General features: G+C 40.3%; 1 protein-coding gene across 4 annotated transcripts in view; it reads left to right on the top strand.

Moving 5' to 3' along the window:
• CDK6 (cyclin dependent kinase 6) overlaps window positions 1-17006 on the top strand; it is a 233256-nt gene extending 216250 nt beyond the window's left edge. For all 4 annotated transcript variants that reach the window (XM_067746412.1, XM_067746414.1, XM_067746413.1 and 1 more), the window contains exons 7-8: window positions 891-1026; window positions 6517-17006. In XM_067746412.1, coding sequence (XP_067602513.1) covers window positions 891-1026; window positions 6517-6663 — 283 coding nt within the window. In that variant the 3' untranslated portion in view covers window positions 6664-17006. The remainder of the gene's footprint in view (window positions 1-890; window positions 1027-6516) is intronic.
• The last annotated feature ends 1602 nt before the right edge of the window (window positions 17007-18608 follow it).

Below are 18608 nucleotides of genomic sequence, written 5' to 3' on the forward strand. Positions count from 1 at the left end.
CCCAGTGAGTGCAGGCCAAGAAGACGACAGTGCAGGCCAGCACCTTTTCTAACTGTAGTCAAAGGAGTTTTGCTCAGTATTTGAATAGTCATATAATCTGTCCACTAAACAGCCTGTGCTGTTTTCATATCACTTGATGCTCTCTCTACCTTTCTGATCCCAGGATGGTTTTCAGGGGGAACATAAATGATACTGTTTTTATTAATTGTTTGCTCACTTTGTAATAGCATAAAATAGTTATATAAAATATTTAAATTATGGAAGTTAAATTTGATATTAAATTATAAAATGGTATTGCATAATATAGGACTACCATACCTTTTAGCCTCATTTTTTTGGTCTGGTTCTGATTTATGTAATTACTGTGTGAGGAATTATTCTTCAACCAAAAATGCAACCAAATTTATGTGTAAACAAATCATGTTAGATGAGTATCATAAAGGCATGTCAGTACAGGAGTGTTCGATCAGAGCACGAAAAGCACTCCTGGGCATAAAGGAAAATATGATATGCCCGTGCGGGTCTCCTTTGAATATATAGGTCCTGCTCTGTCAGTATTTCAGGGCTTATTGGTAATACAATAGTTTCCAGTTCTGCATGCTCTCTTACATTTTGTGTCTTCCGCCAAAGTAATCTCTTATCTCTTCCCAGTGGTTTTTACAGTTCTCCTGTGAGATTACCCTATTGCAGCACCTGATTACCCTGCCATGATCACCGTATTGCAGTAGGACAGAGAGAAATGGGAGTCCTGCCGGTCATACAAGTGATGAACTCCTGAGGCTCTGTGTCCCCCATGCCTGCCCCTTAGGCTTTACCTTCTTCTAGAATTGGTGGAAAAATCGCTTCAGCACAGCAGCTAATGCTTACATTCACCTGTGGTTCTTTTGTAGTGTAATTGGACTCCCGGGAGAAGAGGACTGGCCTAGAGATGTTGCCCTCCCCAGGCAGGCTTTTCACTCAAAATCTCCTCAACCAATTGAGAAGTTTGTAACAGATATTGATGAACAAGGCAAAGACCTACTTCTGGTAAGTTCACATGATGCAGAGTTGGTCTGCACTGTGCTCGTGAGAGACTTGCCGTGTCCATACTGGGCACTGGGCACAGTGTCAGTTCATCATCATGTGCCACAACCACACGGGGCAGAGGCCACAGTCTCTCTGCAGCTTTCATTTCCAGCCCTATAGCAGCTAGTGGCTTTTGATTCTGCAGTGTCTTCAGGTCCTATAGAAAGAGAAAGAGGGACTTCCCTGGTGGTGCAGTGGTTAAGAATCCGCCTGCCAATGCAGGGGATACGGGTTTGAGCCCTGGTCCGGGAGGATCCCACAGGCCGCAGAGCAACGAAGCCTGTGCACCACAACTACTGAAGCCTGCGCTCTAGAGCTTGTGAGCCACAACTACTGAGCCCGCGTGTTGCAACTACTGATGCCCGCACGCCTAGAGCGCGTGCTCCACAAGAGAAGCCACTGCAATGAGAAGCCCGTGCACCGCAACAAAGAGTAGCCTGCACTCACCACAACCAGAGAAAGCCCGCATGCAGCAACGAAGACCCAACGCGGCCAATAAATAAATAAATAAATAAATAAATAAATACTGTGTATCAATAGATGCAGCCAAAATTTGAAAAAAAAAAAAAAATGAAAGAGTCTGATCCACACCCCTTCAGTCTGCCATCTTCGAATGTCCTTTTGAATGCAGCCTTAGAATCCTCTGGGTTCGTCTAAACACATGCTTCTTTAGAAGTAAATATTATGTTTCCTTGTTTACACTTTCATGCTACTTTAAGCAGCTTGTTTGGCATTTTAATGTGTCTTTTCTTAAACAGGCACATTTTTAGGAAGATGTTTTTCCAAAGGAACTGGATAGCAATACTCCTTTTATTGATTGATTTATTTAATAAGTATTGAACGTGCCCTGACATATAAAATACCTCACTGAAAATAAAGACTTCTGTGCCCTGTTTGAGACTCAAACTCATAATACTTGGCTTTGTGCATAATTCTTTGTATTTGGAGACCAAACAGTAGGTAGAAGAAAGTACCTATGGGGCTACTCTTGGTGTTTGGAACTCAGTGAGTAGTAATGAGTATCCTTTACCAGCTGAATTAACAACCTTTGATATCTAGCCAAGAAAGTGCTCCTAGACTCAGAAGCTTACTCCCATTCTGTCAGTATATTATGAATTTTAGATATAGACCTAAGAGTCTATAGGTCCTAGTAGACATGTTATGTATGCTTCAGCTCTGTGTGGACACAGCCATCGATTGGCATGTTTGCAGAGCCAAGGATTTTCCCACTGAAAGCCCTAACTCCATCGTCAGCTGATGGTGGCTCACTTTCTGATGCTTAGGCAAAAGTTCCCTCCACTGCCAAATATAGACAAGGACAGCTCTATTCCTCCCCACTGTTGATTTGTAAGATACCTACTAGTGTGGCCTGGAAATGGAAAGCCATCCAGAGTGTAAATGCTCTGTCTCCGTACTGTGCATCACATGCTCTTAGCAACTCTGCTTTTCTCTGCCCTTTTCTCCACCTCATTGCTTCTTTTCAGTCCTACTGTCTGCTCCCCTAACTTTAGCTGGTCCCTTGTCTATCAGAACTTCAACTAATTCACAGATCCTTTCAGCTCTAATCCCACTGCTAGCATTTGCCCTGTCACTGTTTCCTATATCAGATTCCTACAAGGAGGAACCTGGCTGCCATACCTCACCTTTTTTGCCAATCCGTGATAAGGGTTGCTACCTACGGCCAGGCTGCACTCCTGGCCCAATCAGGTATGCCAGGAGACAGTGAGGACTGCGTGTTATAAAATATAGCCACCATAGGATTTCCTTTTCAGCAGGAACTTTGAATGAAACGTTCCTCTTAGTAGAGGATTCTGGACAGACAATGACAGTGATGAACAACTTTGGTAGTGAAGTAGCCCAGTCCTTCGGCTAACGGAACATCCAAAGACAACCCAAAAGATCTCCTGGCTCCAACATTATTAGGAATCATCAAGAAGAACTTAAAATGTAAAGATAACAGACAATGCCATGTGTTCATTCAGGGTCCCCCACTAGAGGTGGTGGCTTCCAAAGTCAGACCACACACTAGTGCTAATCTGAAGAAGTAGCAGGAGACAAAAAAGAAAAAGGAGCAAAGAAACCTACTAAAGAGAGAAGGAAGTAGGTAGACAAGGAATGGCAGCAGAGATTAGAAAAAGGAGAGGAATAAAAAGCAGAGCCAGTAACATCATGACCAGGTAAAACTTAAGCATAGAGCATAATATCCACAGGCATGCAGGGAAAGGACAGTCCAAGACCTTAAACCTCAGCAGTCTCTGAAAGCTCTCACTGTTTTATCCTAGAGGGACACAAGCTAGAACTCTAAAGCAGAGAAGGCAGGCCATTTGGTACAAGAGAGGCAGCTGAGATCCCAAAAGTAACTGTTGCCGCTATTGAAAATTTTTTACTAAGGAAGAAAAATAAAGAGTATTTTAGAAAGTTGTTTTATTTAAGAAACAATTAACATTTACAAGTTTAGCACTTTAAGAGTTATCCTTCATTTTTATCTGAAAAAAACAGTTGACTTTATAGAACGCCTCAATCTTTCATGTATGGATGTATTATACATCAACATTTATAAATGCTCTTATGTAGATATATAAGTAGTGTGCAGTAACAAGACGATTCAGGGGAAGAATTATTTTTAGCAGGCAAAACCTACATATCTTTATAAGTTTTGTCCCCTTCATCATGATTAACTTGGGAGTCTGGGTACTTACTCCAAATATGATGCTCTTGCTGAAAAAAGTTTTGGAGTTCTTGCTATCAAACTGCTTTCAGAGCCTGAGGTACTTTTTTTTTTTTTTTTTTTGGTCCTTGTATTAGTCTGTTTTCGATGCATAACAAACAACAAAAAAAATCTCACTAGCATACAGCAATAAGCCTTTGTTTCTTGCTCATGTGTCTTCACATTGGCAGAGACGGCTCTTTGAGTCATCTAGAGCAACTCTGCTTCAGCCGGTGGGTCAAGTACTGGTCTTCGCCACGTGTCTCATTCTGGGGCCCAGGCCCTAGGGCCTTTGGCTCCCCGCGACATGTTTTTCTCATCCTAGAAGGTAGGTGCTCCCAGAAGGGCAAGCAGAAACCTACGATGCCCCTGAAGGCCTAGGCTCGGAAGAGATAGCCTGCCATTTCTGTCCACATTCCATTGGCCAAAGGAAGTTACATGGCCAACTTTAATAGAAGAACGAATACTTCTCCCATGGAGAGGGGGAAGGAAAGAAAAGGAATATGTGTCAGAAAATGATCCAGTCCACTGTAGTAGTCAACTCTTGACTAGATGGTAATTCAAAAGCTCATTTTTTAAGCAGTTATTTGACAAGCAAATTATATTTTTTTGCAGAAACAATATTATTATGCAAGATTTTAAAATTAGTTCTCAAAATAGCCAATTGTTCTACTGAGGTAGAGCAGTAATAGGATTCAGCCACCTTTTCTAACAATATTTCTATAGGACAAAATGTATTACAACCTCCAACTTGAGATTCTCACACACACCCCACCTTAGGCTAAAGATTTCTCCTTTTCTCTACCCTCTTCCCAGACCTAAGCCATCCGTATAGTGTGGGAACAGGGATTCCTCTCAGATAATCCTCTAGGGACATGTCTCTCTGTCTTGGACATATCTCCACAACTTCTTTTTTCTTTTTCCTATATCCTGGGAATTAAACTGGCTGCTTCCTTTTCTAATGCCACTACGTAATTTTTTCCTTCTTGGACTCTGGGAAGAGAAAACTCAGGCTCAAGAATTTTGCCCCTGCTTTCCTGTCCTTTGGGAATTCAGCCCTTGTGAAGCTTTTCTCAAGATGTTTATTGCTATTAGAGACAGTAGAACCATTCTACGAACAATCTCCTTCCTCTGCTTGTCGTTTGGGTCTTTGATTTTCAGAAGACACTATGCGCAGGTTGGCGTCAACGGACTAGTAGGGAGCTCAGGATAAATAAGATTTCAGGGGACCCAACAGGTCACCTGAAGTTAAATGTAGAATTTTCTGTTTGTATGTGTTTTTCTAGCTCAGTTGCATTCAGCAGAGTTTTAGAGGAGTCCTAATCCACTCAGGACCTAAGACTGTGAGATACTTAAGCGCAGAAACCCAGATTAAATGGAAGAGGTCTACATAAGCATGATAACGTTAAGTCTAGATTACACAGAGGACTGAAATCAAGAGAAATTTCAGATCCCCAGCCCACTTCAGTAGACACTGCATCACAAGGATGGAGAAGCTGGTATAGCTTCTCTGCTACATGTGAGCTCCTGGGGCAGAGGGTGGGGGAAGACATTACTCATCATTAGTGCTTGCCACCTGCTAGGCATGCTGGAGGAGTTGGTGGAAGGAGAGGAGGAGGACTTTTTTTTTTTTTTTAAAGAAGATGTTGGGGGTAGGAGTTTATTTAGTTATTTATTTTTGCTGTGTTGCGTCTTCGTTTCTGTGCGAGAGCTTTCTCTAGTTGTGGGAAGCGGGGGCCACTCTTCATCGCGGTGCACGTGCCTCTCACTGTCGCGGCCTCTCTTGCTGTGGAGCACAGGCTCCAGACTCGCAGGCTCAGTAGTTGTGGCTCACGGGCCTAGTTGCTCCGCGGCATGTGGGATCCTCCCAGACCAGGGCTCGAACCCGTGTCCCCTGCGTTAGCAGGCAGATTCTCAACCACTGCGTCACCAGGGAAGCCCCGAGGAGGAGGATTTGAAGAGCGAGATTACCTGGGGTTGGAGTGGAAATGGCACTGAACTAGGGAAACGTTGTGACTGATTATGTATCAACAGCTTGGGAATGCAGATTGCTGCTCCAGAGTTCACCTTTCCCTCCTTTCACCTTCTACGTGCACTTGAGTCAACGCCTGGAATAGAGTTTAGTGACTTGACTTGAATCTGATGGTCCCCTTGTAGGGCTGCTGCTAGCCCATATGGCACCTTGACTTGAATTAGAAGGAAGGCATCTCTTTCTCTGGGTGGCGCAGCCCTGGGGCAGTGGATCAGGATAATTAGGGTCTAGGCTTTAGCCCTTACTTGTTGCCTTCTCCACTGGCCCTGGGTTCAGTAATTATCCTTTACACCTGAACAAGGCAACCCCCTTCCATTCCCTGCTCATTGATAAAATCAGGGTAAAAAATTAGGGTGAAGATTCTGACTATAGCACTAAGTTTGCTAGCATCAGAAAAATCACTACCCTAAATAAAGTTATATGCATGCTGTAATAATAATATGATAGGGTTGGAGAGAAATGCTGGGTGGGTAACAGTCCACAGGCAACCCAGAAGGTGTTGCCTTTTCCTGAGCAGACATATATGAGTACTGTCTACATTGTATTTAGTGTCCCTTGAAGTAGATATTCATTCTCTTTTATAGACACATGTAATACGGGACAGTGAGTAGATGCATAATTACGTGTGGCAGTGAATAGACGCATAACTATGTAAGCACGTTATTTAAATGGATATGTTTTATGTCAATCTGTTATTTTTTCTCTGTCACAGAAGTGCTTGACATTTAATCCAGCCAAAAGAATATCGGCCTACAGTGCCCTGTCTCACCCATACTTCCACGACCTGGAGAGGTGCAAGGAAAACCTGGATGCCCACCTGCCGCCCAGCCAGAACAGCTCAGAAATGAATACAGCCTGAGCTGCCTTGAGCTGATCATCCGGACAACCTCCTTGGTAGCTGATGGGTCCCCTGAGTAAGCCCTGCAGAGCTGCTGAGGATCACTGGCTGGAGACCTTCTAGCTGCCATCTTCTGGATGGGCTCTGCTTCTCTGAGGAAACAGCCTCGTTTACTGTTTTGAAATCAATGCAAGAGTGATTGCAGCTTTATGTTCATTCGTTTGTTTGTTTGTCTGTTTGTTTTAAGAACCTGGAAAAATTCCAGAAGAGAAGCTGCTGACCAATTGTGCTGCCATTTCATTTTTCTGATCTTGAATGCTGCCAGTGTGAAGTGAGCAATCCAGACACAGCTGAGTTATGATGTAATCTCTCTGCAGGTGCTGGAGCCTGATTTGGTACTTTTGAGTGAGTGTGTGTGCGTGTGCATGTGTGTGCGTGTGTGTGTGTGTGTGTGTGATTCTTGATCTCTTAAAAAGTGTTACTTTCTGTAAACAACAAGAATAATTGAATTTTAAAGGCTCAAAGTGACCGCTAAATAACAGGTGTCTGTTGACTAAAGGTGATTCACCAAAATGGGCTTCTCAGATTTAAAGTTGAGCCTATGTCCTTAGCATTTCTTTTCTGGCCCAAAGCAGTAAATTTGCTAATAGTAAAAGGTCCACTATCTAGGTGAAGTTTTATACACACAGCAAAAAGAAAAAAAAAAATTCTACTATCTTTTAAGAAACCTGTTTTTTGAAGCACAAATTCTATTTACTTTTCAAAAAGCTCATTTACTCCTTGTAATTTTAACCTGTATAATGTGCTTTATTGTTTCTTTTGAAAAATACCTATAAGCTTTTTCTTAACTTGCTGTAGATTTAGGGAGTGTACCTCAACTAGGTAAATCGTCAAAAAATAATAGAGAAAGCCTTTATTTCCTGGTTTGGAATTTATTTTCTTTGTGGGTTTTGTTGTTATTTTGTTTTGGTTTTGATTTTAGGAATTTGTCAGAAACTGTTTCCTGTTTGGGTTTGGAGGATAGTTCTCTCTGACTAGAGACAGGAATGGCATTTAAGTTTTCCCCCACCTATTACACTGTACTTTTTCTACCGTGCACTGCCTCATTTGCAAAGTATCCATCTTATCTATCCGCCAGCGCATCTAGTATGTATTACTACCCTTACATAATTAATAACAGATTGCTTAAGCTGTTCTCATGCACCTCCTACTTTCTTTCTTTCAATGAACCTTTCATAAATAGTTTGATTCAGATTTATGGCTTATGGCTCCAATTCCACAATCCTAACAGAGTCCCATATGTTCTCCCTCTACTGCAATCTTCCTGCCTGGCATTTGGCATTCACGGTTGTTACCTAGGCAATGAGTAGAAGACTGGTTCTTCTCAATCACCAGCAAGCAGACTGCTTTAAAGTGTAACTTAGTGTTTTACAGCTTTATAGAATATATTGTCAGTGTAGTATCTGAGGGAATGTCCTTAACTATTTTTTAGAAATATATATTTACTCTATAAAATTACCTATTCTCCGTCGCCAGGCTGTGCTTGTTTCTAGTGCCTTATGCACATGCCCGCTCTCTGCAGAGCCAGCCTGACCTGGGCATTGTGAACAGCTTTACTTTTCCTCTTGCCATTTTCTCTACAGTTCTTTATATTCCATACCATCTCTGCCTTCTGTGTGGTTAGTGCTCAGTCGGCTCTAGTAACCAGAAGACACAGAGATGAAGTATCTTTTGGTAAGTTTAGCTAATTTCGCTTCCTGATTCATGTTTTACGAGCATGCAACAGTTAGACTGTGTTTAGAGTTAGGGTTTTCAAAGAATGGACATTGCTTCCCTCAGAAGAAAATGTGCCAGATGATGTTTATGCATAATCAGGCCTTTCTGAGTTCTCCACAGCTTAATATTGTATACAACTATCTTTATATATATATATATATATATATATATATATATATATATATATATATATAGTTTAACATTGTTCTAATTCAGTAACTTCAAGAGCAGGAAAATTTTTCTAAAGCAAGATATGATGAGAAGATGGGCCATAAGAATGTTTTATACTTTCTTCCTTGTGACAACATCGATTATATTTTGTCATCTCTGTAAATGCTTGAGATATAATGAATCCAGAGCATTCAGGTCAAGCGTATTTGCGGTCCCCCTGGATAAATGAGTTCTGCCTTTCCTTCGATCGGGGGTCAGAACACAAAGACCAGGGGCCTAGAAGTTGAATTTTAAAACTCACTGAACTAATCCGTCATGAGCTTTTCAGTTAGTATCCATGGTTAGAGTGAACATAACTTGGGTTTTTGCTTTTGCAAAAGTTTTTCATAAGTTCACTCAAGAAAAATGCAGCTGTTCTAAACTGGAATTTTTCAGCATTCTTCAGCATTTTAAACATGTAGAGAGTTCAACTTTTATTTCTAACATATGCTCCTGATTCGTTTCTTGGTAGTGTTTATAAAGAAAACTTAAAGCACAAACATTTTGACATTAGATACTTGCCAGATTCCCCTCTGAGAGGCAGAAGGAGAGGGCTTTTCAGCCTCTCTGAACTTGTTAACGAGTCTGTCCCCAGCTCTTCCATCCGGGTGGTTGTTGCACTTGAGTGATTACTCTCATTTTATGTCTTTTACATCCGCCTCACCACTTCTGAAATCCAGATCCCACACAAGCACCCTTTGCCATTAGGGCACTTTGAAGCACAGAGCAGAATACAAGCTTACTGAATACAGCTTATTCTTCTGCTACATATGGTTTCAAACATGTTTGCCAAAAGCTAGGCAGTGGTTAGCTGAAAAGGTCATACTGCCCCAGGGCTATACTGAAGCAGCTTATAGCAAGTAAGAAACAGGATGACAGACTTGAACTCACATTTGAATTTCTTACTAGGACTGGGGCAAGAATATGCCTGATAGTTTCTATATGATATTTAGTTCTAGTGGCCCAAGCTCTGGGAACTGCTGTGCTGGGGTGGAGTTGTAACAACCTGCATTTAAAGAGTCCATTTAGGCATCATAAGCTATCACGTGGCAAAGCTAGTAAGGCCCTAACCTTATAACCTTAAAAACACAATCCCTGAGAGCTTGTCAGAACCCAGTGTGTTGGAGCCTCCCACTTTGTCTCTCCTTTGAAGTAGATGGGAACTCAAGGAGCAAAGAACCTGTTTCCGAAGAAAGCTCCAGGCCATTTCTGCCCTCTGTGTTCTCATGATTTTCTCTCAGGAAACACACTTTGAATGGCAGAATTTTCATTTTGCACCAGGTGACATACTAAAAATAGTTCAAAATATTCACCTAAGACCAGAATCTCAGCCTTTTAGTTTTAGGTGAAAATGAAAATTTTGGAATGCACGGGATGTTAATATCTTAAATAAAACATGTACCTTTTCTTTTGTTTGTTTTTTGTTTCGGTACGCGGGCCTCTCACTGTTGTGGCCTCTCCCGTTGCGGAGCACAGGCTCCGGACGCGCAGGCTCAGCGGCCATGGCTCACGGGCCCAGCCGCTCCGCGGCATGTGGGATCTTCCCGGACCGGGGCACGAACCCGTATCTCTTGCATCGGCAGGCGGACTCTCAACCACTGCGCCACCAGGGAAGCCCAAACATGTACATTTTAATAGAGAAACTTATGGTCTGACTCCAGAATGTGATACTCTCCATCCTGATGGAAAAAACAAATATTACCAAACTTTTGAATCTTAAATCATGTATTTAAATTACGTTTTTAACTAACTATAGCTGCTTCTCTTAAAAGTGGTACCTGTAAAAGTCAGTAATGGTAATTCTCATTTCTTAATGGAAATTAAATCATGTAAGCTTCCTAATATCATAAACATTAAAATTCTTCTCTCTAAAGAATTACTTCTTTTTTTAAGTGACAACTTTACTGTAATTTTTATGATAAGCACATGAGAGTGTCTCACATTTTCCAAAAACAGGCCTGTGTTGCATAGGTGGGTCTAGGAAAGAATAATGTTGAAAGTTAGTAAGCCACGGTAATTACTTGTGTTAGTACAGTTTCTTGGAAAGAAAATATTGAAATATGATAAATTCCTAGATATTGATAGAATTCAAAAGAATGCATAAAGACAAAATGATGTCTTTATAAAAAATAAAGATGTGATTTCTAAATCTTTAAAAACCATGAGACACTAGGCAATGGATAGAGGAAATTCTGGAGAAAATGAAAGTATTCAAAGAAGGATAGTTTCAAAGTTATGTATATTTTGAAGGGTATATATTTTATTAACATGTATTGCAAGAATTTATATTCAAGTCACCTGGCAACTATGAACTTAATATGGGCAAAAACAAATTTTATGGAAAAGTCACTCCAAACAGTTACCATTTCAAAGGTTGAGCTAATCATACTAAACCATCCCTATTCCTTCCTCATTTCATGGAAGGAAGCAGCCATGTGAAGCTACACTTGTTATGCAAGCCTAAAAATGTTTGTTGTAAAAAAAAAAATAAATTTTTTAAAGGTGTGTTTCCTATGTCACCAGGATTTTTGAAAACTTGTGAAACCCAAACCATTTATCATGTGCATTCAGTACATTCAGATGTATGATTAGGAAGATAATTACATGTTCCTTCCCCACAGTGGAAAAACTTCTCAAGGCTACCAAAAACCTGTCAAGCAGTGTAAGTCCTCAGATAATTAGTAGTGGTGTTTTCCTCAAAAGCATAAGAAAATAGCATTTTCATTTTTTATCAATGCAAATTTCAACCTGGTTTTGTTACATATCTATATCTCAAGCATTTCTAACTTGTACTTTTTCAGAAAATAAACCAAAAATATTCCTTTGGCCTTTTCCATCTTCTGACCTTTGTTAACAACAAAAAAATGGAGAAAGAGGAGGGGTCTGATTTTTACATGTTTTTCGCGATTAGTTGTATGTTTTCTTTAATGAAGTGCAAACCAGCTTTTCAAAATGTTTTCTATTTCTTAGCATTCCCAGGGAGTTAATTTAGATAAATGAATGGACTTCCATCAACATATTTATGTTTCCTTGATACTGGTGCTCTGGCCTTGAAGAAGAAAACAAGACTCTCCTGAAAATAAATACAGGTTTTTTCCAAGCATCTGTTTAAATACTATTACAGCAATTTGAACTTAATATGGTAGGAAAGGGAGGCGGATTTTCTTTGAAATGTCTGTTTTAAAATTCACACTGTCCTAAGGGGTGAACTTTCTTGTTTTATTCTAGTATATTCCACAAGGTGGCACTTTGAAGCAGGGTGTGGAATCTGAGCAAGGCTTCTACCTTTATTTTTCTGCACACATTTAACTCTTGCCTAGCGCTCGTTTTTCAGGATGATTAATAATCTTCACAGTGTTCTGTAACTCAGATATTTTAGTTGTTAGCTAAGTTCTGAACAATTGTCTGCAAGTAAATTGTTCTTGAGGATGAATAATACACCTATTTTGATTATTTTAGTGTATAAAGAGAGCCTAGTCATTCATTTGGTCATGAAACATTTTTTGAGGTAACTAATTACCTCACTTTTCTAGGTGCAAAGTTACAAAGATGGACATGCTTATTACTCAAAAGGCAACACTCATCTGTGAAGAGGATAGTTTTGTTAGGAGTGTAAAACTCCTACAGAGGTCCTAGGCAAAATGCCCATAGCCCCTGTCACCTGCTTTCACATTCCCTACCATGGTGGCTGTTAGGCGATTAAATTTAAAAATACTAATTTAAAAAATCAGATGCAGAAACTAAGTAACGCATCAGTTACTATATAGACAAAACTATTATTTCAAAGAATTGCTATGCTGAAACAGAGCCCTAAAATACTAAAAGACCTGGTAATTTTTACACTTATATAGTCACAAGTGTAAATTCACAAGAAATTGTAATTTTTTTAAATTTTCAGTAAGCATATGAGCTAATAACTTAGTATATCTACATAAGTGTTTGATTTCTCCGCTTGCGAAGTTCTTTGGCAACTTATTATAAATATATATGTACATACACTTTTTTCATACACTTTTGTTTTAATCCACAGATCCGCTCAGAGACCCATTATCTGCCACATGATTTTAGCTAATTTTAGAAGTCATTTTCTTTAACAGTGTCACTGAAATTTAGGAGGAAGGAAATTGTGTTATTTTTTCAGAATTTCCTTAGCACAACCCAACGGAAGGCAGTTTATTCCTTCTGAGTGGCAGAAACTCCCTAGTGCCTGCTTCACTTTCCTCCGGAGTAGCCAGCGGGCAAGTCTCAGTAATTCATTCTGAATCAAAATACCGCACACACTGGGGGCTGTCAAATCTTCGGCCTCATCCCTCTGCTTAAAATCCCACTGAAGTATTTAGATTCCAGTTTAAGCCCCTAAGTGGAAGGCCGAATTCAAACCTCGAGTTTGTTATCAGTTGGGCCAGTCTGAACTCTTATCTGCGCGCGTTCAAAATTTCCCTCCCACCGAAAGCCTTTCGGGTGCGTTGCGCCGTCGCCCCGCCCCTTTGGCAGTAGAGTGGCAGTGGGCGGAGCTGGCTGGGACCCGCCCGCCGCTCACCTGTTAGTGCCTGAAATGATGTACAGACCCGGCGGGATACTGTCCGAGGTCCATGTGCCCTGCTGCTGTCTCAGAGGCATCTGTTCTGCAATCTTAGGAAGTAAAATATCCCTAGAAGCAAACAGGTGTCATCTGTGCGTAAATAAGTACAACACAATTCTCCGAGAGTTCGGGTATAAAGAGATGCTGCTCTGTATGAAGCTATCTACCAGGCATCTCTCAAGCTCTAAGCTCAGATTTTTTTTTTTTTTTAAGAGAAGATGTATAATTACAGGAAAGATTTTTTATTTTTTTATTTTCTATCATTCTACATATATGATGGCAAAAGATATGCCTGGAAAAGTTTTGTTTGGAAAATTTGTTTATTTTCTGCTTCATCCTCAGTTGGCAAAAGCTCCTAACTCTTTACTTTCTAATTTCTTTCTCTTTTTTTCTTTGTCAAGTAGTTAAAGGTATGTGAGCAAATTATCTCATGTGGGAGGGAGACTTTCCTGTTTAGAGGAACCTTTTGTGTGAATTGTTTTGTCAAACAAGTAACCCCTTCTCTATTTAAGGAGTTTGGACCGTCAAATGTAGGTTTTCTTAAAGGGGACACATAACTGTACATAACGCTATAAAGAATTATGACTATAGCACTAATCAGCAAGCATAAAGCCACAAGTTATATCATTTCTAACTCCCTGTGGTTTCTAGCCAAATCCGTTGAAGTGCTTAGGTTACAGTCCTGAAGAGACCTTTCGTACCCTTACTTGAAAGTTTCTAATATTAAGTTTTATGAAATGCAATAATGTGTATTAGCTAGCAATATTTCTGTGATCACCAGCAACTCCAAATTTGACCTTGAAGTCTCTGGATAATGAAAATAGATCCCAGCAGTAATACACTTCTTGAACACCCCCCCACCAAGTGTATTATGTATCTTTCTTATTTTGATCCTGTGTTTGCAACAAATGTATACGGGAATATTTTAGTTCCTTACTTTGTATTCATTTATTTTCCTATGACCAGTAATAAATATACTAGTTAGTACATGGAATCAGTAGCATCAGCTACTCCTAGGATCAGCACTTAACAAGGTGGGAAATTTCTATTTCAAGTTGTTCTGCATTTGCATAAATTATTTCTATTATTGTTCATGTATATTATTTATTTCTCAATCACACTAGTCCTGTGAAAGTGCAACAGAAGGCAGACCACATTAGGATTTGCATTAAATGCTCATTATCATGGTCTTGATGGAACTAAGAAAATTAAAGTTAGACTAAGCCCCCAAATAGCTGCATGCATTTTAATATGATTAGTAGAATTTAAGTCTAGAGAGATAGCGTTTTTATGTCTAGGTGTTTTATCATTATGTAAAGGAATTAAAGCAAAGGACTTTGTAGTTGTTCTTTTGTCAAGTATGCATATACTATAGTGTGAAATACAGCAAAACTTAAAACTGCAGGTAGCAAAGCATCAAATACTGCCTTAATTTAGGAACGCTGCCAGGTGGCCCTCAGAATAGATGCCAGGCAGAGACAGGTGCCTGGGTGGCGCCTCCTCTTATCTGGCCTGGAAAAGAAGCTTCCCCCACACCATCTAGTACCCTTGTAGGTGGTGTGTCCTGTAGTGGGAACAGGTAGCACTGTTGAAAGGAGAGCAGTGTGAGAGGTTTCTGTAGAAGCAGACCTGTCAGCGTGTGCCTTGAGGCTTCCAGAACATGCCAGGTGGAGAAGTCCAAGTTTCCATGCTTCAAGCAACTTGGTTTTGTAGAGAAGCAATCCAGTCTGGTAAGTAAAACAAGGATTGCGTATACAGTAGTCAACAGTGGGGTTTTAACAACAGTCCCCAACACCTCAAAAGCTTGTTGCATTTCTGGTATTTTAAATTTTGATCTGAAGGTTAAATGGCAAGTGTGTTGTAGAAAAGAGCAGTATGTGGCAAGAAAAGCACAATGTCGGTTCCCGTAGAGTGCAGATTAGAACCAGAGGGTTTTATAGGCTTATCATTTCTGAGATGTGTAAAAGCACGTTTTCACTGTAAAATGTATTAATGTTTCTGCATTCCTATAGGGCCTAGTTAAAACTTTATTCTAGATTTCAGCAAGGGTGTCACAGCCAGTGAGCTATTTTTTTGCTTTTTTTTTTTTACTTATTTTTATAGTAGAAGATATTTTAAAAGTAGAAGAAAATCTTAATTTGGACATTCGACTTGTTGGTTTCTGTGTTTGAAATCACGGTTCTGGAGATGTAGAGATTGTGCATGTGCATGGCAGATACTAATCTAGGCTGTGTGAACCAGCCCAGGATAACTGATACTCCGCCAGCCTCTGCATCCTTTCCTCCTTTCCTCTGAAGTGCTCTCTGCCCCCTTTCTGGACTGTCCACGTGCTGCTCTCCATCCTCCTCTGCTGTACTTTGGGGTCAGGGACATGATGAGAGATGCTTTAGGCATCCCAGGTATGCCTGTCCAGGCTTGGCCACCACCCCTACTTGACCTCTCGCTGGCCACAGTCATGAAGAGAAGGTTCCTGGTGCTGAGCACAGTGCATGGTCAAGACACCAATCACAAATGCCCTCTAGCATCTTCGTATATGTCTTGATTTTTAAACCAAGTCGTGCTACAGAGCATTCTGTTTTGGCTGTGGTGCAAAGAAAAAGACTAACCAAGAATATAAACCACATTCCAGGCTGCTGTTTTCTATCCATCTACAGGCTATACTTTTACTGTATTTCTTCATACTTGAAATTCATTCTGCTATTTTAATATCAGGGTACAGACTTATAAGGGTGCATGTTCCTTAAAGGTGCAAAATTACTCTCATTCCGTTTGCTTATATTGCTACAGAATGCTCTGTTTTGGTGCTTTGGGTTCAGCAGGTCAAAGAAGCAGTGTGGAAATTGACTGCCTGGAACACAGTCTTACAAGAATGCTGGCAGATGGCTTGGTGTTAGATATTGCTTCTGCTTTTTTCTCTGTACACAAGATTGAGAGTTACCACACTGGTCTGTCAGGTTCACCTGGGTATCCTTCCTCACAGGGTCCATAAACCCTGTGCTCTCCCCAAGTGTGGGTGTGATGCCGCTCTCTGAAAGCAGGGATCTTCCTACATATCCAGATCTTTTACCCCTCAAAGAAAAATGACCTCGTGTGCAGACAGGAGGAAAATGGGAAGAGCCGTCTCACTCTAGCGACCATCCATGTAGAAAGCCCTCCTGAGGCCAAAAAAAAAGAAAGAAAAGGAAAAAAAAGAAAGCTGACCTGTAAAGTTACCCTTACTTATAGGTAGATGAAAATATAGGTCAGTTTACCTAGGCTCTTCCCACCTGAAGAGAAAAATAGAAAAGTAGGTATTTGTGTCACGTGAAATATGTAATCCAAGGACCATCAAAACTTACATTAAATACCCCATTGCTAGCAATCAGTTTTACGAATTAGCTCAAGTAAGTGATGCTTGATGACCTGGGGTTTCTGAGGGCAGAGGTAGCTCTTCTAGCATGCACCTTACTCTTAAGACTTGTTTGGAGAGGGAGAACTACCAGTGGTGACTGTGACAATGGAAAAGGTAACATGTCAGAAAATTCAGAGGGTTATAGGTCAAGAATCCTTTGGAAACTGGATGTCTTACTGGGTGCTAGGATGCAAATTTAGGTGTTTATTGTCAGATAATGGAATTCATTGTTTTTTAAGAATTGGTGTTGAAATGTCATTGTCCAGTTCATTGTTTTCACTTATGCACAAGCTAAATTGAAGCAAAAAGAGAAAATGGTTTGTGTATTTGTCATACCTTTTGTACTTCTTACAATAAAACTGTTGGTAGCAAATAAAAATAATAAAAACAGCAATTTTAACCTGCTTTCTTGGAGATGAATTACTATTCTAGCTATTTTTCTTTTTACTTTAATGTAAAATAAATGTAATTGCAGTGAGTAAAGTAACGTCTAATTCAATAGCAAGTTTTAGCAGAATATGTTTCAAATTCTTGTTTTAAGAGACTCCTTTTCAGGCTTCAGATGTTTAAAAAAAGTAGCAGCTCATTGAACTCAAAAGTTCCATAATAAGTACTTAGTAAGCTCTTAATAGTTGACTGTGGTAAACACTGAAGACCCAAAACATGAATAAGGCACAGGCAGTCCTTTCTGAAGCTTACAGACTGAGACTGTGAAAAAGGTTTGTGTAACCAATTGCCGATAACCTGGGAAGGAAAAGAGATTTCACATTGGAAATGATGCTTGAATGGATTCAAAAACAAAAGTTAATGCTGGCCAGTCACAGAAGGAGAAACACTTTGTGTGTGCAATGGTCTGCAATTATGAAATAGCAGACAGGAAAGGGCAGGAAGATTGGTGAGGCCACACCTGGGGCAGTGGTTTCCAACATTTGGATCATAACCTATAGAAAGACATATAATCCAACAGCGTGGCTGGTGCACACAGATACACATGGAGACATATATCAGAAACTTATTTTCCACAAAATGATGCTGTGCGCCCCACACGTTTTCTTTTTTTATTTTATTATCCTCCACACTTTGAAAATACTGGTGGCAAGCCACGAAATTCATTTCACAACCCCACCAACAGGCCATGACTTAATGTTTTAAAACAATTAGTAAGGGGCAGAGGGGTGGTGAAGGAGGAGGTGAGGTCCAGAAGTGCTTAATATACCATATAAAGGAGTTTGGAGCCACTGAAGGATTTGAAAGAGAGAGATCATTTCTGTTAAATGTGTGCCTATTTTTGTTCGACTTATATACTAGACGAGAGTGACAGACGAAGTAGCTCCTGAGGTGCTACAGGCAAACCAAAAGTGGGACTGTAGTTGCTGTTGGATATTTATATTCCCATCTTTGTGTACAGTATCAGGTATTTTAACATTAGTCCTCCAGAATTCCTTGGGAGCTCTCATTAGGACTTGCCTTAATTTTTTTTTAACAGGCCCCAAATTGCATCTAAATTTGTAAAATCTACACAGAATATTCAGAAGGGATGATACAGAGAGTCAGGAATTTGATCTTTATTAAGTAAGTGAAAGTTTGTAGTTTATTAAGAGGTCAGTCATGACTACCTGTTTCTACAAACCACAGGTATTTACAGCCAGGTTTGGCAGGACCATTTTTTTCAAAGTGGTTTATCAAAGACCTTAAGCTAGTTAGTTATCTCTAGTTATCTCTGCTATACTCACTTAGAACCTCAGTCCATTGAAAGCCCAGTAGGCCTTTGCCACTGATTTTGCCCTCTGGAGTGTGAGCCCAGTTTGCACCTCCCTGTTCTCTAGCAAAGAACTCCTTGTGGATGGTGATGGTCATATTTGTTCCGCATATGCCATTTTTCTGGACATAGCAGATGAAACAACCAAAGCATCCCATGGGATGTGGAGCCAAGCCAATGACTGTGTGTTGCTCTCGTACACGTCTGGAGCTGCTACTGCCTGTACATTCCAAGCTGCGCGTGGCCAC

Source organism: Pseudorca crassidens, chromosome 8 (assembly GCF_039906515.1).
Source record: "Pseudorca crassidens isolate mPseCra1 chromosome 8, mPseCra1.hap1, whole genome shotgun sequence".
NCBI classification, from domain to species: domain Eukaryota; kingdom Metazoa; phylum Chordata; class Mammalia; order Artiodactyla; family Delphinidae; genus Pseudorca; species Pseudorca crassidens.